Here is a 20,992-nt window from a genome sequence, read left to right on the forward strand (position 1 = left end):
TACCTGCATACGAGCTCACCCATATGCGTCCTCGTTCTGCGTGATGCAGCTCTTGACTCCGCGAATGGTGCAGGCTGTGTCGAACACCTCGTCTGCACGTTCTGGAATGGCAGCTGTGCAAGCATGAGAGACCAAAATCGACGTCTCAGCTTCAAAAATGTGGAAAGAGTTTCCAGCAGGCATCTGAATCTTGTGCTTGTCATTCTCCCACGAAAGCATCAGTGCAGTACATCCACTGTGGGGTATGGACCGATTATCAGTCATCTTCATGTTCTCTACATAGCGTCTGGTCAGAACGGCGCCGATGGGGTCAAGGTTGCCGTAAAGCCAGTGGCGGCTGATTTTTATACCGGTGTACTGACTACTGCTGATGATCTTGAGGTGCTCGTGCTGCATCGGCGCGAGTAGCTTGCACTTGTCTGCTGATCCTTCATGACATCCATATGAATGCTCTGGAAGGTGAGTATGACCGCGCTTACAAACTGGGACAGTCACAGAGGCTTGCCCGGCTTCTAACGCTTCGGAGATTGACACGAGCAAACTACAGCAGACGAGTCTCGGCATGGGCGATTGGTGGTGCTGGCTGGCTTCGCCATTGAATGATGCATACATCGTGAACACAGTAGCAAACACTTGCCGCTGGTGACTGGTCGGACACTCATGGAGGTCTACAAAGCCTATATCAATGACGGCCAACCGAGCATCAGTGTTGAACTTCTTCACAACAGCCATTACTAGCAAGACCAGATCACCCCTCACACTATCTTTCAGATACCGTGAAGCACAATCCCACTTTTGTGTGAGCGAAGTTGTCCGCAACCACAGAACGAATACGCCCTTGTAAGCGTTGCACACTTACTGAAAACGAGCTAAACACACCCCTACAGGTGCCAGAGGGCCAGCATGTCGGACTCAGGTGATCATCGACAGCTGGTGTCACGGCCAGCTACACAAGCCTCCACATCGCGGACACAGCAGAAACCCCCTCCTCCTGTGTCACCATCAGCGAGCTCCAAGAAGCATCAGATGCTGCCGCCTCCACCTCCACCTGGCAGCACTGTCCAGCAGAAACACCAGCAGAAATCTTCTCAAGAATTGCAACACAACTTTCCCACAGGCCCAACAGGGTACCATCAGCCAGGTTTCCAAGCGGGCAGTTACTCTCTCCCCCTGGCACAACAATCCGGGAACGACTTCTCCTGGCTGTCCAGTCATACGGAAACGCACCAAGGGCCTTGCGGAAGTTTCTTCAGTGGTGCTTCATTCCATAACGTAGCCGGATCGCAAGCTCCCCAAGAAACGGCGCCTTCATCAGGACCCTTGAACTCGGTATCCCAGCTCAACCAAGAGAGCAACCGTCCAGGATCTCGCGCTCCGACCTTCGCCAGCCTCCACGCCTCGTTGGACTCCATGGAGTTGGACACAGAAGACCTCTCGAATCTTAGCGTCGAGAAGCTGCCGGTGTTGAGAGGCATTGCCGCGAGCGTGCTCCCCCTGGTGCAAAGGATTCCGTTACCACCAATTGATCCCGAGACGATGGAGCTGCTGACCTATTCTCACAATATCGGCCAACTCGATTCTCTTTCTCTGACGTGCCATAAGCTTTTGCATCTCCTGGAGATCAACTCTCACTTCCCGATGGCTGATCGGATCGCCATCGAAAATCAATGTCAAGCTGCAAGAGGCCTTATCGATCTTCGGCAAAAGGCCTATGCAGAGTGGTTGAAATACCAGAACCGCACAGACAAGAAGATCGCGCAATTCATGGGGCCAGATGCCTCAATGGGGAAGGTCTCAGAGCAATAGCAGTCAGCTGAGCTTCCAGACTGATGAGAGTCGCGATCGTTCGCAGCAAAGAGCTGGCTCGAAACGGCCTCTTACCGAGAGCACCACAAGGACCGCTCCCCAAGACCCCGGACCGCCTTCAAGACGACACAGTCACCAGAGCCAAGGAGGGAGTGAGGTGGAGGGTCTATCTTCGGTCTCAGGATCTATCGGTCAGTCCGAACATTCCAGCGAATATCCCAGTGGCCAAGGCCCTTATGCAGATTATACAGAAGACGAGGACGAGTTCATTATAGAAAAGCGTGCCAACGGGATGAAATCCCCGGCCATCGCGGCTCTTCTTGGGCGCAAACAGGATGTACGCACTCCGCAAGAGGGGAAAATTGCAACATTACGAGAGCTCAAGCCCAAGCAAGAAGCCAGGCGACACATGACATGCAGCGATGGAGAGCAAACAATTCATGCATGACACCTTCTACCCAGTCACCTTGTATGAACCCCCCAAGGTGTCCGAGCCTCAGCCCAGCGACTTGGACAGTGTCAAGCGAAACAGCCCTGTGGTACACCAGCCCGGGGACTGCAAGCAACACGTCCTTCCTTTCGACTTCGACCCTGACACACAGTGCTGTGCCGTTCTGGACCAAATTGGGTGAAGCTTTCTTGCAAATTCTTTCATTGATTGTGGTTGCATGGCCTGCTGGACAAGGTACCTAGATAGGTATGTAGCTTCTAGTCGTAAGTATCATGGGTATGATCTTACAACTCAACCTCCTCCTCCTTCGACGGGGTAATGAACAGACAACAGGGAGAGCAGTTAATCGGCAGTACTACCCTCCGCCCGCCAATGGAGGTTACTGCCTTATTCCCACCAGAGCGCCGCTGGTGGCCGCGGTCTGGTGGGAAACCGGGAATGGCAGAAGCAAGTCATTCACCAAGTCTAGGGACTACATGACGAGCGGCGGAACGCGTTCATTGACGCTCTCGCCGACATCAACTCGAAAGACGGTCCATCCGGACGTATAGACGACTTCCTCTTGGACGCAGGTCATGATCACCTCGAGGACGATAGCGAGCCTGAGCTTCCTACCGACCTACTCTGCTCGCCTCCTTATCCGAAAGGAAAGGCGAAGGTGACAGCAGCCGACGGTTGTCCTTAGCGTCGCCAGTCTCGGTCTCCTCCAGCACCGCAGTCAAGACCAGTAAAATCAACTACCGTGTTCCGCTAAGCAGCGATCTCACGTTTTTTGCAGCCAGTCGTCGGAGCTCCCAACCGGTCTCATCCATCGTCATAAAAGTCGCGGATTGACACAGGACCTCGACAAAGCTCACCACTTCCGTCCAACTAAGAGGCTCAATAGCAAGCAGTACCTAAGATCGCCGAGGATGATGTAAAGATGGCAATTCGGAAGCAATCGCTCCTTGATTATCCAGTCCTCCGGGACATGGTCTCGAAAGGCACAATCACACCCGCCTATCTAGAATGGCTCAAGATTGGTGCAGCATTCGAGACGGCGAAGCGGAGGCACACCAGGAGTTCGTACAACCCAACGCAGCCGACACGCGAGTGCAAGGCCAGGGTCTTTGCTAATCCAATGTTCCAGCGGCGGTGCCGGAAGCTGACATGGGAGTTCTTATTCCTGCTTGGATACGACTTGCCGACCGTCGACGAAATCGGTGACCAAGGCTGGCCACAAGACGAGCTCGACAAGATCTGGGATGAGCTGGGCTGCTTTGCTAATTTCTGGGATACATCTACGGGGACGTTTTGCAAGCTGGTCACCATGGAAAATATGTACGACCACAAGGACTATGTCGTCAACACCCGGCCCGTGTCTCGGCATCAGGCTTCATGCGGGACATCGTTCTTGATCGAGTCTGGTCTCTGTGGGCAGTCCAAGGACGACAAGCAGCATGTCTACAGCGTCATTGTCTTCTGGCGGGAGGTCATATGGGTTGGCTCCGGGTACGCTACTCCCGAGAACCTGGCCAAGTTCGCCGTTAAGGGAAGCACTTGGTCACATCTCTGCGGGAACGCATATTGTGTGAATCCGCGCGGTTTCGTCCACGAGAGCCAGGGGGGCAACAACGGCCGCAATTCATGCCTTGAATATGGGGCTAAGAATTGCAAGCACTCACCATGCTGCAATCTCGCGGCCAACGAGAAGGGCCGTAGAATCACATCGTGGATTCGACGGCGGACTGTCGTGCCCGGATCAAGCATGCGAAGTCGACGGACTCTTTCGAGGAGCGGCGTTGCAGTGCGTGCGGCGATGAGATCGAGGGCACTCGCCTGGCTTTCATCGAGCATGTCAGGACTCATCTTGACATCGGCTTGGGTTTGAATGATGAATTTTCGATATACAAGGAGAAGGGCACTCTTAGAGCGAACGGGGATGAAGGCACGAACATGGATTTTGCTGGACCGTCGAGCAAGGCGGGAAAGTCCAGCACTAAATTGATGGAAGGAAGGTTTCTCTGAGACACGATCAAACACCAGGCAGCGCGCTATGGCGTTCTGGTCTCGACCATATGCTCGAGATAGTTGTTCGTCTACTGGTACATAGTGATACGTTCTCCGAGACACCTTTGACTCATGAAGCCTTCTATCTAATGTTTTGAGACCAGACGGCTGACGTCGACGGGCGAGATAGTGGTGCAGAGAATTGATGTAGTGGACTTGGACGAGAGATGCTTGATGCAACTAGCTACTCACGCCCATCCTGCAAGGTCTCAATGAATGGGACCTTGACTGCGTTCATGCAAGCCGTACTACTACTTTCTCAACCGGTGATGACTGCTTAGCCAACCTTTTCGGGTCAATTGCTGGGAGTTGGACTCTCCCATTGGCCTCGCCACCGCTGTTGCACCTACACATACCCCGAAACACAGCTCCTCGGTGAGTCGACTAGACAAAACCCTCATGCAGTGTCTGTACACACGTAGCGGGTTTGTAGCAAGTCGTGTAGCAAGTCTGTGGGCCGGGTCATTCGCCCCCGACGGCTGCGAATATGGCCAGAGGTTTGCGAAACTCAGCGTGGTACTGCGGTAGCAAAAAGCTGTTGCGTAACTTTCACACTTCAGCTTCAGTGCCTTCATCGCACCTCGTCACCCACGTCAACCATCTCACTTTCCTCCACCTTCCTGCCATTGTCGGTAGTCAGACCAGCAGCAGCTTCGGCTTCCTTCTGACTGTACGGCTCGTCCTTTAGCTGTCTTAAGCGCCTCTTGTGAGGCTTGCCCTTGGTGTGCTTGTCGAGGTTCGTCTGTGACTCGAAGAATTTGGCACACTCGACACAGTAATGCTGGCCGAAGCCGGGCAGATCCTCGGGAGCGTGCGTGTCGAGGTGTTGCTGTAGATGCTTCTTCGATGCAACGTCGGCATGCACTTGATCCAGGCCTCGAGTTGATCTTCGGGTCTTCTTCTTGGAGTTTGCACCACGAATTGCAGGCATGGTTGCTGACGTCCACCGATGTCGGTAGGAGAAGGTGGTATGCTAGGCTACGCCACCAGATATCTTCAAGTCTGCAGACGATGTTTTGCGTGGCGTGTGCCTCGCCGGTGTCGCCCGACAGAAAATTTGGCAGGTCTGCAGGTCGTGATATGGGCCAGGACCACCAGGCTGGGCCGAACCGAAGCTTCCGAGGTCAAATTGTCTGGTCGTTGAAGGATAACCGGCCGAGCGGCGAAGGCGAGTGGACGCCTTGAGGTCGCGGTAACGGAGTCGCTGATGGTTGCTGCCAAATGTGTGACCGGTATATAGAGCAGTCGACAGTCGTTGGACGATTCCGCACCGTGATGTGGCGAGATAGTGCAGGTTTTTCTTTTGTGAGGTTGTGTCTGCAGAAGTCGAAGTTTTGCCCTCGCTGATATCTCGGGCCTTCCCATTGGCTGTTCGCGAGGAGGCGCCGGCACCTCACGAGAGCTCAAACTGCTCGGCAACTTCGTCACCGCGACATCTCCTCCTACACTCCCTCCACGAGACTGACCACCACCGAGTCTGCTGCTAGGACCATCGCGTCTTCGAATCGACCATCATCACGACCCATCTAGCAGCAAGACCGTCGTTCAAAATGCTGTCGGCGAGAGCAGCAGCGCGGCAGCTGGTACGCAAGCTCTTGTTTCTTCTCCCGGAAACACACGTGCTCGACCTTGAGCATTGGTCGATAAGAGTATACTGACACTGTGTGATACAGCCCCGGCTCGCCGGCCGACGCACCTTCGCCACGGTGCAAGATGCTCCGCTTACGAAGAAGGTCGAGATGACACCGTGGGAGAAGGGCCACTTCATCAACTACCAAAAGATGAACGAGAACCTCAACATTGTCCGACAACGCCTCAACCGGCCACTCACATACGCCGAGAAGATCCTCTACTCCCATCTTGATGATCCGCATGGACAAGACATTGAGCGTGGCAAGAGCTACCTGAAGCTCCGACCGGACAGAGTGGCTTGCCAGGATGCCACGGCTCAAATGGCTATCTTGCAGTTCATGAGCGCTGGCATGCCGAGCGTTGCCACGCCCACGACTGTGCACTGTGACCACTTGATTGAGGCACAGATTGGAGGCGAGAAGGATTTGGAGCGGGCGCAGTCCATCAACAAGGAAGTCTACGACTTCTTGAGCACATCGTGCGCAAAGTACAACATTGGGTTCTGGAAGCCAGGCTCTGGTATCATTCACCAGATTGTGCTCGAGAACTATGCTTTCCCAGGTGGTCTGATGATCGGCACCGACTCGCACACGCCAAATGCCGGAGGTCTTGGTATGGTCGCAGTCGGTGTTGGTGGTGCTGATGCCGTCGACGTGATGGCCAATCTGCCATGGGAGGTCAAGGCGCCAAAGATCATCGGTGTCAAGCTTACTGGCGAGATGAGCGGATGGACCGCACCTAAGGGTTCGTTCTGGCATATGAGCCAATTTGAACAGCATCTGCTGACAACCTCCAGATATTATCCTCAAGGTTGCCGGCATTCTCACTGTCAAGGGTGGTACCGGTGCGATCATTGAGTACCACGGCCCCGGCACGAACGGCCTCAGCTGCACTGGCATGGGCACTATCTGTAAGTTTTCTGTACGGGCTATCCATCGAACGAATGCTAACAGACCACTACTAGGCAACATGGGTGCCGAAATCGGTGCGACGACCTCGCTATTCCCATTCAACGACCGCATGTACGACTACCTGAACGCGACCAAGCGCAAGGACATCGGTGACTTCGCTCGCTCGTACGCCGCCGAGCTCCACGAGGACGAGGGCGCCGAGTACGACGAACTCATCGAGATCAACCTTTCCGAGCTTGAGCCGCACATCAACGGCCCATTCACCCCCGATCTTGCCACGCCCATCAGCCAGTTCAAGGATGCTGTCAAGGCCAACAAATGGCCTGAGGAGTTGAAGGTTGGCCTCATTGGCTCCTGCACTAACTCTTCGTACGAGGACATGAGCCGTGCCGCCAGCATTGCAGAGGACGCCATGCAACAGTACGACAAATTATCGAATGTCAAGCTTGTTCAAGGCTAACCATCTCGCAGTGGACTCAAAGCAAAGAGCATGTTCACCGTGACGCCTGGTTCTGAACAGATTAGGGTAAGCTTTCCGCAACCCCTGCGCCTGAGAAACATTCACTAACAGGTCATGCAAGGCTACGATCGAACGTGACGGCCAGCTCAAGACGCTCGAGGACTTTGGCGGCATGGTTCTTGCCAACGCTTGCGGACCTGTAAGTACTTCACAAGCATCATGACTTGTGTGCCGAAGCCATGCTAACCATAGCTATGCAGTGCATTGGTTAGTTGATCTTTTTCATCCCTCTAACTTTTAGTCCCTCCTCAAAGGGGTTTCCTCCATCTCCTGGAGTGCAACAGATTCTGGGATTCTTGCAGCCCCAGACGACTGCTGCCAGCATCATCGCGGGCCGGAGAAGGTCTAATGAGCCGACGCAGCAAAGCATCCTGCTGCTGCTGCTTCTCCGCCCCCCGAACACAGTCTAAACCTCTATCCGCACTATCTATGAGCAGCACTTTGGGTTCTCACACGGAGAGGTCCCCCTGTTCTGCTTTTTCCTGTTCTCTGCTGTGTACCTTTGCTAACTATGACTTACTCAATGAAGGCCAGTGGGACAGGCGAGATGTCAAGAAGGGGTAAAGCATCGCCACCCCTAATCAGCCCCGGTAAATACTAATAGTCCCCGCAGAGAGCCCAACTCGATCATCTCCTCGTACAACCGTAACTTCACCGGCCGCAACGACGCCAACCCAGCCACCCACGCTTTCGTCACCTCTCCCGACCTTGTGGTCGCCATGACTCTTGCCGGTTCGCTCAACTTCAACCCACTTACCGACACACTCAAGGACAAGGACGGCAACGACTTCCTACTCAAGGCTCCTACCGGCGAGGGACTCCCAGCGAACGGCTACGACCCAGGCCGCGACACGTACCAAGCCCCACCTGAGGACCGTGCCTCTGTATCCGTTGCTGTGTCGCCTACTTCCGACCGTCTCCAGATCCTTGAGCCATTCGACGCGTGGAACGGCAAGGATCAAATGGATATGCCCATCCTGATCAAGGCACAGGGCAAGACTACTACTGACCACATCTCAAGTAGGCGCTGCCCTATGAACCACCCAATTTCAATAGTGCTAATCTCCTTACAGTGGCTGGCCCCTGGCTCAAGTACCGTGGCCATCTCGATAACATCTCTAACAACATGCTCATCGGTGCGATCAACGAGGCCAACGGTGAAGCGAACAAGGTCAAGAACCAGACCACTGGCGAGACCGACGCTGTTCCCGCGACTGCCCGTGACTACAAGAAGAAGGGCATCAAGTGGGTCGTGATTGGCGACTGGAACTACGGCGAGGGCTCTTCCCGTGAGCACGCTGCCCTCGAGCCTCGCCATCTCGGCGGCATGGCCGTCATCGTCAGGTCTTTCGCCCGCATCCACGAGACGAACTTGAAGAAGCAGGGCATGCTGCCTCTGACGTTCGCGGAACCTGCCGACTACGACAAGATCAAGCCGGATGACAAGGTCGACCTCATGTGCACGGAGTTGGCGGTCGGAAAGCCAATGACTATGCGGGTGCACCCTGCCGACGGCTCCAAGGCCTTTGACATTAAGCTCGACCACACCTACAACGAGCCTCAGGTGGAGTGGTTCAAGAACGGCTCGGCATTGAACACCATGGCCAAGAACGCTGGACAGTAAAGTAGAGGCGGAAGGAGAGAGGGATCCTGAGGACGGACTTGGCGATGGACGAACAGCAGAGCGCAGAACGATGAGCGGTACTTGTGCATATTTGAAACCAACCGGCGTTATGTAGTGAAGGATGCAATGTAGTCTACGTCCTCGTTTTCATGTTGTCTACACATCGAACGACAGTCAGGCGACGTAGCAGAAGAAGTGGCAGTCTCCGCAGTCTAGACTATAAGGAAAGTATATTCAGAGGCCTCCAGGTAGGAGATTGTTTATCGGAGAAGAGGCGAGGAACAGGCGGATAGTATGGCTCTCCGAGATAGTAGGAACAGCATCACCTAGCAAGATTCTTCATAGCAGGCGATAGGAGGTAGTGTCACGGAGAAGCCAGAATCTGACTGCCATTTGTTTTGCTACGTCGCCTGCTGTCGTTTTGAATCCGTCGTCAAATCTCTTGGCCGGCCCAAAGTCGTGGCTTCAGCGGCCCGCCGCACACCTGAAATTCGAAAGAGGACCTCAGGTCATCGAGCGACATCGACAACCACCTTTCTGCGACCCACGACACCTCACAACAACCGTCGCAATGGCCAGTAAGTGAAGCGAGGGCTGGTTCGGCCGGGCTATGCTAACGTTGACTAGAATCCAAGAACTCGTCTCAGCATAATCAGTCGAAGAAGAACCACAGGAACGGGTACGCATTCGAATTCCCCGAACCGCCTCCACTGCGCAATGCGCCGCTTCAAGAGTCAGAGGCATGAGAAAGCTAGGGACTGAGCGCTTATGAGTTGTGTACAACAGTATCAAGAAGCCCAAGACCCACCGATACCCTTCGCTCAAAGGCACCGACCCGAAGTTCCGGAGAAACCACAGGCATGCGTTGCACGGCACCATGCGTGCGCTGGTATGTTGCGGAACAAACAAAGTTATTCGAAGCAGGATACTGATTTTGAACAGAAGGAGGTGAAGGAGGGTAAGCGGGATGCGGCATAGGTGGTGACTTCGACTACGACATTGCGGTTTCACGACGATGGCTGGCATGCGACGAAACCGCACATATCGGGGTACAAACAAGCGCCACGGTTGAGCAGGTAGATATGATTCGGCCGTCAATGCTTTGAGCGCTTCGCCGTGGACGCCGCGCCCTTCTCTCAAGTCTCCTCCGTCCTCCTCTTACTCTTGCAGATCCACGTCATCCGAGGTGAGTACGAGAGCGCTGCGACCGAAACGATGGCATATGTGTGTACAGCACCGAGCCATTCTCCATGCAAGGTGTCTGAAGGAATACTTTCAACGTGCCAAGATTGACTCAACCGTCTCATTACCAAACACATGCGCTGTTCTCTCCATTGGCGTCTGTGCATGAAGAGATGGTTACATCCATTAAGAGATAGCCACACTGATCTATTGGGATGCGAAGAAGGACAAGGAGTACTCATTGGGCGGGATGAGAGTAGATGCTTGATGGATGCGGCGGCGCGATGGATGGCACGAGGAGATACACCTTGAAATGCACATACGATGTCCAACATACATTTCGTATTGGACTGGAATCAAGTGACTGTATCATGACAAACCTAGATCTCGTCTTGCTAGCTCAATGAATATCCCAGGAGGAAGTCGCGTCCTCCACCAAGACCTGTTCTCGCGCCTTCCTCAACTCCCTCCCAAACCGTAATTCAACGTCACCTCATCGGACCTCACTTCATCTTTCGCACCCTGCGTTTGTTTCTGTGACGTCTTTACACCAGGCCGTGCCCCGTTGTACTCCTGTTTGACCATCGACATGGGCGACATCCAGCAGTGGCGACGAAAGGTTCAGCCGCCCAGAGTCCGTACGCCGGCAGCAGACCTGGACGACGGAAATGGTAACACGTCGCCGGTAACACCTCGCAAGCCGCTGAGGCCCAAATTCACCCCGAACCTTGCGCAGCATCAGACGGCCACAGATGAGCAGGAGCACGACCATGGATTGCTGCGAAGGATACCCTCCTGGATCACAGACCAACCCGCCCCGAACCCGAAAGTGGATGAGCTCATCGGCAGCATGATGCGCAACGTGCTGGATGATCCTTATAGCACGCTCACAGCTCGCTACACCAGCGACCTTATGCAGATCTTTGAAGACTACCGCGCGGTGAGGGATGAGAAACAGGAGCTCCTCGCCAAGCTCGATGTTGAGCTGCAGAAGCGACGTGCGATGGAGCTGGCTTGGAGTCGTGAGAGGGACGAGTACAAGGCAGAAGTTAAGCGTCTGGAAGTGCTCCTCTCGAAAGGGCAACGGGGAATTGCAGAAGTAACTCTGGCACGGCAAGACAGCTTGGTCAGGAGAGGGAAGATGGCTGAGGTTGAAGACGAGACAGGCTTGGAGACAATCTTGAAGCACCTGGAGAAGTCGAAGAAATATGAAGAGAAGGCTTTTGGCACTCAGCGAGGTGAGAAGTTCCAGAAGCTGTTCCGTGCCAAAGGTGCTTACAAGTTCAAAGCTACGATGCGGAACCGGTCGCCATCGTCCAAGATGCGCCGTCTCTCCAGAACTCTCGCTGCAAAGACTCCTGCCACGACCGAGCCTGCAGACTCACCGTACGGGACGTTACCAGCCGCTCCGGCTTCTATTTTGCAGCGTGCGAACAGGACTAAGTATGTACGCCCACCGCAGGAGTCCGAACGAAAGGCAAGCATCTCCGACACATCATCATCGTTCAGTGGTGCGGGCGACCTCCTTCCAGATGAAATCGCCGACTTATACCACAGCGATGCCGCCGACGACCACGAAATGGGGCCTACCAACCGACGTTTCAACCAGTCCACCCTTGACCATTCTGCACCCAAGCTCTTGGAAATGTCTTCTCAGCAGGCGTTGCGCAAGACTCCATCGCTGAGGACGAAAGCCTCCGGATTCCTGGCAAGATGGAAACCTCAGCTGAGCGTCGATACGAGAGATGTCCGCAGATTTTCCTTCGAGGCGGAAGAAGATGGGGATGCGTACCAGAGCGCACCCCCAGTCGGTGCTTTGCCGGCCGCTGTGCGAGACCGTTTGCTGCGCAAGAGTGCGTCCATGTCGTCTCTAGAGGCCAGAGTCCAAAACAATTCGAACTCGGGCCGCCCACTCACGCCCATTGCACCGAGCCCCACAACGTCCGCACCAAGATCGGAGTCGCTGAAGACCCCGTCGGACTCTGGCGATCCTTGGAGGCGGTCGAAGATTCCCACTCCAGTGCACCAGCGTGGATCACTTGCCAGAGCCCGAAGAGATCGAGACGATTCATCTTCAAGTCTTTTGACAGTGATTCGACGTTCCGACGAAGCGCCTCAACGTACCAGCTCCCTCTCGAGTTCGGCCTGGAGCTCGCCGTCTGGCAGCCGCGTTGACATGACACAGGGTCCTCATGCTGTTGCAATAGCCCAGGGCTCCAGCCAGCGGGCCAGGAATAGTAACAATCTTCTCGAGCATACCACTTCATTGCGTGGGAAGGGGCTAGCTACCGCTGCCGCGAGGACAGCTGCCATGTCGACGCAGGATGCCGATCGCAACGTCTATACCGGCCTCGATCAGCAGTTCAGTTCGAGGGTCAGCAACAATAGCCGTGGTGTCCTGCACGCCGGGCCAGGAACCGACGACGGTATGATTCGAAAGGAGAACCGACGCCCAATGAGGTGAACGTCAAGCGTATGTTCGCCATCAAGCACGATCCATTGCAGAAGCGCCGTTATCTGCGCCCAGGACGACGTGGCCATCTCCAACGGCTCGGTTAGGACTGCGGCGCGTTGTTGTTTTCGACGTTTGCCACTCGTTGCTTTCTTTCAGAGATGAGCATGCATTAGTGCCATTGGAACGCATAAGCATGTTCCTGGGGAGTCGGGATCTGGGGGCATAGCCACACGTTGGGAGCGAGCATCGTGTTTGACGAGGGACCTCATGCGTGATGCCATGGTGAGGGCGTGGAGGTGTGCTGAGCAGCAACATTGCGCAGTTTCAGAAGGGTTCTGTCTGAACACAATGATGCCGGGTCATGTGTCGACTGGTTGTACGGTAAGTGGCTTCACTGTGGCTGTTAGTATGTAAGACAGGCATATGAGATCACTATCGACAGGGATATCCGTTGTGGCTGCTGTTTCATCATCTTATCCGGATACAGGTACCAGGACTGCCGCAGCAGTTATTCCCAATGCTGCTTTGTGATGATGACGAGTGATCAGATGGGCAACCGGGTGGGCATCTCAAGCACCGGGGCCTTGGCTGCCAGCGAGCAGTAGCGGTGACTGCACCACGTGGACTCTGGACGGCCCTCACTGCTCGATCGCAGCGCTCGCTAGCTCGTACCGGAAGGCGTCATTCAGCATGAGGGTCCAGACTGGTACCTGGTGAAGAGAGCCACGATCGTCAAGTTTCAGCCACTCCACGTTGCGGTCGTTGGAGAAGATGTACATAGAATATTCCCCGATGTATCAGCGATCTGCGCGCATCACCAGACCACGCGCAGAAGCAGAGGAGTTCTGGACCTTTTGAGCACCACAAGCTCTCTGCTGCGCCACAACTACAACGTTGCGCTCTGCCTCGGCTAATCGGCAGTAGCCGAGCGACACGACCGCTTGGCTTGCGAGCCCTACACAAGCCGACAAGGATCACGGATGGGGCTGCGATGGTGTTGCGGTAGCCCGGAGTAGCGGATGATGTGGCAGACACCCGTGGAAGGATTCTCGATGAAGCGATCCCATTCATCAATCAGATTCGGTACCGACATGGGTGGCACGCGAGAGACGATCGTGGAGAACGGCTCAGCGGGATGAAAGGGGGGTAATCAATCACGGTATTGATGGCGTTCCACATGTGGTCGAGACCTATGGTTTAGTAGTGAAGCGCTAGCCTATCGTCAGACGGAGAATTGATGACTGGACAGATTCGAATTCGATACCACGAGATGGTTCAACAGAAACGCCATTAACAACGTCCTGGATGACTCGATCGCGACCTGCGATCCGCTATCGGATGAATCTATGGAGCACCCGATTGATAGGAGACTGCACGCGCAAGTCGCAGCGGCGCACGACGAGGACGCGGCACCAAATGTCCCGGGAACCAATCTCGCCCATACTCTTCCAGCAACAGAAGCAGGAGCAAAGTGATGGGAGTAAATCTCCACCGCATGACGAGTCTCTATAAGCGCCATCGACGCTATGGTCGAAGTTTCCGTCGATAGTCCTACCGGAGATGTGCCAAGCGGGTCCCGAGCGAAAGTGGCATTCGGACCTCTCCCTCGGCTTTCCGCCCAAGCAGCCACATGTACAGGGTATGCAGTTCCAAGGGTCGATCGAGAAGCACTACATCGCTGCACTGCCACACCTGTTGCGCCTCTCGCTTGTCTATCTCTCGCTTCTCTCTTATTCTTTCCCAGGGAGAAGACGCAGTCAGACCCTTATGTGTTTCACGAAAGGACGCGAGGTGGAGAGTACGCGGCCGGCTCAACCAATTCACTATGTGCTAGACACGACAACGGGGCTAATTACTTCACCATTGCACACTGACCGAGCTCTCGCTCTGCCGTCTCGTTAGCGTCTCCTCATGCAGCGACCCAGCAGGGATTCCCACTGTCCTATCTAAAAGCCTCGGACTCCGCTTGCTGTGGCTGAACCGTCGAGAGTCCAATCTGCCACACGTTTCACCTCCACCGTGCTTCATTACGACTGACGACTGACGAGGCCTACTACACCTTCTTCTTCCCTTGCCTCGAACGTCGAGAGCTTCTACTCCTTGCTGGATGTTTACTTCGCCGGCCATGTTTCGGCACAGGTACGTCCTGCGTGAAGGCATATACTCTTCACACCACGCTGTTGCGCCTCCACTGCCACCGATCGGCTTCAGGGTTGCCAACAGCGTGAATCTAGAGCTTCAGCAACAGTGGCTAACAAGTGTCGCAGGAGGACGTCGCAAAAGCCCAGCGATGAGCTCTACAAGAGCTTCAAGGACAACTTTCCGCACCTGAACGCGGGAGCGGTCGCATCAAGCGCGTCGACGCAGGGAGCCACGACGCTCGCGGAGGCGCTTGACATTAGCGGTCAACAACGGTACGATTCCACGATCAAGGCGCAGAGACGCGATAGGATTCCTTCGCACTCTTTTCCTTCCGCCAGCGACAACAATACAGCCCGATCTGTAGCTGACAATGCTTGCAGCCCAGTTGATCACCATACGCAAGATCTCAAGGGTACGGATTCAACACCCAAGGGCTCCCATGAGCCATGGACCTTTGGACCCTCTGGCCTCACCCCATCAATGATGGACCCGAACAGTCAGACATTCAATATGTTTGCGAACCAGATGCCGGGCTACTACACACCAACACCTGGCGGAACGAATACTCTCTATCACCCGCAAGCTGGCGACTTACATACGCCTAGCTTTAGCATGGGCGTTGGGACACCTCTCTCGCTACCCACCTCGGAAGGCGCTCTGCATGCTGGCCATCAAGCGGCCGCTTTCCACGCATTTCAAAACCAAATGCCTCATCATCTCCAGCAACAGCAACCGCTCTTCCACGATATGAACCCATTCCAGATGCACCACCAGCCCGCTTTCGCACCACACCAATTCTCGCATCAGTCATCATTCGAGCATATGGAGCGTCCTATTGGAGAGTCTCCGGTCGATGACATGACCATGGATGTGCATATGCACCAGCAGGAGCACTCTCCACAGATGCTGTTCCATTCCCAAAGCCTTCAAAACTCAATGCACCCGCCGCCCATGCATCCATCGGGAGAGAAGTGAGTTGAGCGGTTCCCGACAAAGTGAAAATCCGCTAAACATCTCCAGGTTCCGGTATCATGCCACGCTGAATGCGCCCACAGCAATGATCAAGCACGCCGATGAGATCCCGATCACGTATCTAAACAAAGGCCAAGCCTATACTCTCAACGTTGTCGACACACGCGGCAGTCGCCATGCTGGTCCTGTCCGCTACCGGACATTTGTGCGCGTATCATTCGAAGACGAGCAGCAACGGCAGAAACCGGCGGCCTGCTGGCAACTCTGGAAGGAGGGACGAGGCACCAACGAGGCTCATCAAAGAGGCGGTCGCCTTCAAGCTGTGGAGTACGTCGAGTCAGGCCAAATGGGAGGCGCGGAAGATCCAAGCAAACCCAGAGTCGAGCTGGAAAGTGCATCTTTCGACGGCTTCTGCGTGGTCTGGAGCCCTCCCGTCGGCTCTATCGAGTGCCCGATCTCAGTCCGCTTCAACTTCCTTTCCACCGACTTCAGCCACTCGAAAGGTGTCAAAGGCATCCCTGTACGACTATGCGCAAAGACAGAAATGATCGGGGAGCCCATGGGATCGCAAATGTCTGGACCTGAAGTGTGCTACGGCAAAGTCAAACTGTTCAGAGACCACGGAGCTGAGAGGAAGTTGTCGAACGACATCGCGCATGTTCGCAAAACGATCGACAAACTGCAGCAACAGATTGCGCAAATCGACTCCGGCATGCGTGACTCCAACAAGCGGAAGCGTGTTGGTTCGATCTCACGCGTTCCAACTATGGATGGCCGACCTGGCAAGATACCCAAACATCGGAGGACTTGGTCCATGTCTTCGGCCGCATCGAACAATGGCCGTCCAAGCGCCGAAGATGATTTGAAGGTCAAACTTGCGACGCTCCAGGATATGTTCACATCCACTCGACCAGCCAGCGTGCTCTACCTCCGAGGTGATGACCAGGATGACCCCGATCTCTACCCAGTCAGGCTGTCTGGAGAGTCTGTGGAACTGGTCTCTGCCGAGTCAATCGACACTAGTGGCTGGGAAGGACAGAGCATCAACTCCCACACCGGCCCACCTTCGCTGGTCTCGCCCTCACCGAGCATCAAATCGTTGTCAGCGAGCCGCCGGGACTCGAGTTTGCCCCAACAACTCCAACAGCCCACTCCTTTCGCCAGCGTGTCTCGGGAGAATTCGAGTGAATGGCGGAACAAAACACAGACAGCCATCCCGGACCTCCAAACATCCCATACGCATCCGCAGCAAATGGGGAGTCCGCAGGACAGTCAGCCGGTCAAGGTTCAGACCCGGTCGCCAAACAGCGGGACGATGTCAGGCTGGATTGAAGCTCTCGGCGTCGACCAGACTTACCAGCCACCGCCGGAGCCAGCAATCAAACCCGTTGCTTGTTTCTACGTTCAGCCCCGAGTTGCCGGCCGAGCACCCGGAGACCACTTCCATCGCGCGGTCTACATCTACCGCAGAACGCTGAAGGACTTCGTCAACGCGGTCGCCTCGAAGTGTGAAATCGAGCCTACTCAAGTGCTACGAACCGTCCGCATCAGTCGCAACGGCCTGCACATACTCTTCGATGAAGAATGCATGAAGGAGATGCCGGAAGGCCAGGACATGACGGCAGAATTCACCCAGATCAACCCAGATACACCCACGAAGTCCGGACGAGAATGGGACGCTGCCGACATCCAGTGCGACGGCGATGTCCCTACAGTGCACAACGTCAACTCGACCGGCTATGAACTGAAACTTCTCTTCTAGAGAGCGCTGCGCGCCCTCGACCCATTCCTTAGAGCGAAGTAACACTTTTATTGCAGCCACGACACTACGACTACCACGCGATCGCACCATTGCATCCACGGCCTATGCGCGTTCGCTGGGCAGGCGTTCAGAGATACCCCACCGATACCATTCGATTCATACCATTCGATTTGTGATACCCAACTCGCGAGAGACTGTATTGACAGCACACGATTTTTGTCGATTACCGGGAGCAGGATTATGTTGGGGATGGCAGGACATTAGGAACAGTAATCTTAGAGTCAATATCTTACGTTTAGGACTCATTACGTCTGATGGCGAGACAATGCTTCACGCAGGACAGTCCTCTAATGCAGCTCTTTCGAGCAGTTCAAATTAACACAACCCACCATACTGTACTTTCACAGTCGTCTACAACATGAATCAATGCAGTCTTCTGACGTCTGCCATCGATTGATCTCTGCATACAAGCAATCGCCGATGCACAACAGTGCAACGGCACAGCAATCACACCCACCATTCAGACTTCGAAGCTCCCCTCGACCTCCGCACGCCTGAAACGCCCTCACATGCACAAATGCGTTGTAAGATCACACCGTCTGCCTTTGCCGTACCGACTCCACACCACAATCTGCCACCAGACGGAGTCACGGCCAAAGCTGACGTGTCGCCACAAATGAGGCTTTCTGTGCTTCTGCAGATGGAGTAGTGATCGACTGATCGGCGGCATCTAGCCACAGTGTGGACAGCGATGTGGCATCGGGCTGCAGTAGTGGCTTGAGCTGTTTTTGTGTTGCTTTCGGGATGTGGCATCGGGCATCGCGGTGTGCTGATAGGCTGTACACTGGGGAACCTTTCTCAAACGTCGGAAGTCAATGGAACGCCTCACGATCGACACAGAGCGGGCTGAGCTCCGACAGGGATCAGAAGACTGTGCCACAGTTGATCTGGGCCATCACGGAGCATTTTGCGATTGCAGGGATGTGTTGATACCGCGAAATGATGCTTTGGAGTATGTGTTGCGCGAGACGAGGCATTTCAACAGGTCGAGATGGAGTACGAAGTGGTGTGGCTCCGGCTGTGAGGCAGAACTTTGGATGGCCATCTTATGGACGTAATGAACGATGTACAGTGCCATCATCCGTACGGGACGTTGATGGAGATGGAGGTACGGTTGCGCCTCTGACGACATCTTGCTTCGTGAGCGCCACCGTTCCATTGTGGCACAGCTGAGGGGTCTCTTCTCTTCCCCGGCTAACGGTCGCAGTCCACGAGTGCTTCCATGTGCCTGCGCAGTATGGACTGTGCGCGGTCCCGTTGACCGAGTTGACAACGGCTTGAATGAATCGTGCACCTTCCAAATCTGGTCTCTAGGCGTGCCGACCAGGAGCGTTGAGGTCGGAATATCATTCCGTTCTCTGTTCTGTCCGGGTAGTCATGCTCCGAGCAGACAATGGGGCTGGGCTGGCGAGGCTCGATAAGTTTTTCGGTCGCGGCAGGACATCCGATGATGGTTCGTTCGGTGTCGCCGAAATGGAAGTTCGAAAGCTTACCGTTTGGGCTTGTTTGCGCAAGAAAGCATCTCGAGTCAGGTGTTCAGCGGTTCACGTTACGTATGCAACATCATGTCCAGAGATCAGCCTGATACTATGAGAGTAGCGATAGCGATAGGTGAGAGTCACCAGGAAGATTGCAGCACGACCAAAGATATGCAGAAACGATTTGGTGTTGCTCCCAGGGGCGAGAAGAAAGTACAAACTGCTCTCACCATACCTTTCATGTGAAGCAACGCATATTCTCCATTGGGTATCTTGGTAACGCTGCAACCAGTCTCCCAAACTCCTCGCTATTCGCATAAAGCCGCATGGTCCGAGACTCCTTCGTGGTGGTCATGCGTAGAACTTGAGACACCTCTGCTCGTCATGCGTATCCTTACACATGACGCTGCAAGTCATGGCTCCGCACTTCATGCACTTGGCTCGGCCAAAGTAACCGCACACCTCGCAGAACCTACGAGGCGGCGGTGCGTTCGACGGAGGCGGTGCTGAACGTGCTTGGTTGTAGGTCAGAGGCGGCAAGTTGAGAAGGGTTTCAATCTCTGCTGCTGATGGCATGGAGGCATCAGCATCTCCATCCTCGCCGGCATCTATTTCCATGGGGTCGCCGGCTCGCATGGGTGCTGAGCCTCCCGTTGTAGGTACAGGGCTGGCGCTCATACTGCTTTCCTCTCGCGCTTTGCGGCGAGCATACGGCGTCTTGCTGGCTCGTTGCTGTTGGATAGCTACAGGGACGACCTCAGCCTCGCCGTCTCTCCTTCCCGTCCTCGCAATCTCCGCTTCCTCGTCATCCAGGTAATGCGCGAATGTCTTGCCAGAAGCTAGGATCTTCTTCGTGTTCGTAGTCTTGCCTGCTCTCGCAGCCCCACCTCCACCTCCTTCCTTCTTTGGGATCGGTATCTGCACATCCTTGGAGTTGTCGCTGTTGAGTTCTTTGATTTTGCGCTCGACCTCTCGTTGCTGACGAGCGCTGAGAGCTTCTTTCTGCGTTTCCGTCTGGCCACCAACGTTCGCTCGAGCTCGTTTGCGGTTTGCTGTACCCCAGTTCTTCGCGGGGTCTTCTGGTGGAGCGGCAACAGCTACCCACGCAAAGCCGGGAGCCTGTCTTGATTGAGTGATCGGCAGCTCTTCGATGTGTGGTGTCCGGAAACGCAGTGGTCCCGTCGCCATCCCTACTTGTTGTAGAAAGTGTGCAAAAGAAGAAGTTGAAGCACAAGATCACATGTCAGAATGATCGCTAGCGCCGGAGCGCGCCGCCTCCGCACCAGGAACGTGAAGGTGAAGCTCTCGAGGGTCTCCAACTGCTCTCCTTCAACCGAGCTGAACAACCCGAGGCGCTCCGTTAGACCGCAGACCGACCTTTCCAACCCCGAATATTGCTCGTGAGGTAAGTCGGTGGGTCTGTCGAAAGCTACCGTGCGGTTGTGCGTGATCACGTAGGTGCTGTGCATTCTCAGGTCGTCTTCTGAATGACTTCGTCCGGTAAGCAGTTGTCAAACACACCGCTCCATCTGGCCCACAGACCTCGAACAGGCGAAGAAACCAAGATGGGGAGTAGACAGAGACGCATGACTCTGCCAAGCTTGCGAGGTCGAGAGGATCCCATCTTCAAGCCGGCGACCAAGCCAGCGTCTGACCCAGCTCACGGCGCTGCTATTATATTCGTACATGGCTTGGGAGACACGGCTGAGGGAATTGAGAGTATGCATCACGATCAAATCACATCTAAGCGCCCATTGACAGCTTCTAGATGTAGCAGATCAATTCCAGGATAGTGGCAAAATGCCCTACATGCATTGGTAAGTAACATCAGGTGGAACATGTCTTTTGAAGGAACTGGAAAAATTACTGGCCGAAACTACTCTGTTTATAGGTGATATCACCTCAACAGCAGTCGTCTCCTCCCTCTGCGGAGTGGTCGTAGAGGCTT

General features: G+C 54.8%; 7 protein-coding genes across 7 annotated transcripts; 5 read left to right on the plus strand and 2 right to left on the minus strand.

Moving 5' to 3' along the window:
- Window positions 1-685: 685 nt before the first annotated feature.
- On the plus strand, window positions 686-1,806 carry LTR77_003047 (uncharacterized protein; the record flags this gene model as incomplete). The annotated part of the gene is made up of 2 exons (XM_064800304.1): window positions 686-840; window positions 888-1,806. The coding sequence occupies 2 exons, from the start codon at window positions 686-688 to the stop codon at window positions 1,804-1,806; spliced, it is 1,074 nt and encodes a 357-aa protein (XP_064661643.1).
- A 1,373-nt stretch (window positions 1,807-3,179) lies between these two features.
- On the plus strand, window positions 3,180-4,127 carry LTR77_003048 (uncharacterized protein; the record flags this gene model as incomplete). The annotated part of the gene is made up of 1 exon (XM_064800305.1): window positions 3,180-4,127. One exon carries the CDS (start codon window positions 3,180-3,182, stop codon window positions 4,125-4,127), a length of 948 nt encoding a protein of 315 aa, XP_064661644.1.
- Window positions 4,128-4,768: 641 nt separating this feature from the next.
- On the minus strand, window positions 4,769-5,237 carry LTR77_003049 (uncharacterized protein; the record flags this gene model as incomplete). Its single annotated transcript, XM_064800306.1, has 2 exons — window positions 4,769-4,825; window positions 4,887-5,237. 2 exons carry the CDS (start codon window positions 5,235-5,237, stop codon window positions 4,769-4,771), a joined length of 408 nt encoding a protein of 135 aa, XP_064661645.1.
- A 619-nt stretch (window positions 5,238-5,856) lies between these two features.
- On the plus strand, window positions 5,857-8,993 carry ACO1 (Aconitate hydratase mitochondrial; the record flags this gene model as incomplete). The annotated part of the gene is made up of 10 exons (XM_064800307.1): window positions 5,857-5,889; window positions 5,980-6,682; window positions 6,735-6,848; window positions 6,903-7,269; window positions 7,321-7,375; window positions 7,431-7,508; window positions 7,570-7,576; window positions 7,899-7,929; window positions 7,983-8,389; window positions 8,443-8,993. 10 exons carry the CDS (start codon window positions 5,857-5,859, stop codon window positions 8,991-8,993), a joined length of 2,346 nt encoding a protein of 781 aa, XP_064661646.1.
- Window positions 8,994-10,764: 1,771 nt separating this feature from the next.
- On the plus strand, window positions 10,765-12,639 carry LTR77_003051 (uncharacterized protein; the record flags this gene model as incomplete). Its single annotated transcript, XM_064800308.1, has 1 exon — window positions 10,765-12,639. One exon carries the CDS (start codon window positions 10,765-10,767, stop codon window positions 12,637-12,639), a length of 1,875 nt encoding a protein of 624 aa, XP_064661647.1.
- A 2,116-nt stretch (window positions 12,640-14,755) lies between these two features.
- LTR77_003052 (uncharacterized protein) lies at window positions 14,756-17,506 on the plus strand (the record flags this gene model as incomplete). The annotated part of the gene is made up of 3 exons (XM_064800309.1): window positions 14,756-14,769; window positions 14,898-15,743; window positions 15,793-17,506. The coding sequence occupies 3 exons, from the start codon at window positions 14,756-14,758 to the stop codon at window positions 17,504-17,506; spliced, it is 2,574 nt and encodes an 857-aa protein (XP_064661648.1).
- Window positions 17,507-19,395: 1,889 nt separating this feature from the next.
- Window positions 19,396-20,232, minus strand: LTR77_003053 (uncharacterized protein; the record flags this gene model as incomplete). The annotated part of the gene is made up of 1 exon (XM_064800310.1): window positions 19,396-20,232. One exon carries the CDS (start codon window positions 20,230-20,232, stop codon window positions 19,396-19,398), a length of 837 nt encoding a protein of 278 aa, XP_064661649.1.
- Window positions 20,233-20,992: the final 760 nt, after the last annotated feature.

This window comes from Saxophila tyrrhenica, assembly GCF_035928015.1.
Source record: "Saxophila tyrrhenica strain CCFEE 5935 chromosome Unknown scaffold_4, whole genome shotgun sequence".
Lineage (NCBI taxonomy): Eukaryota > Fungi > Ascomycota > Dothideomycetes > Mycosphaerellales > Extremaceae > Saxophila > Saxophila tyrrhenica.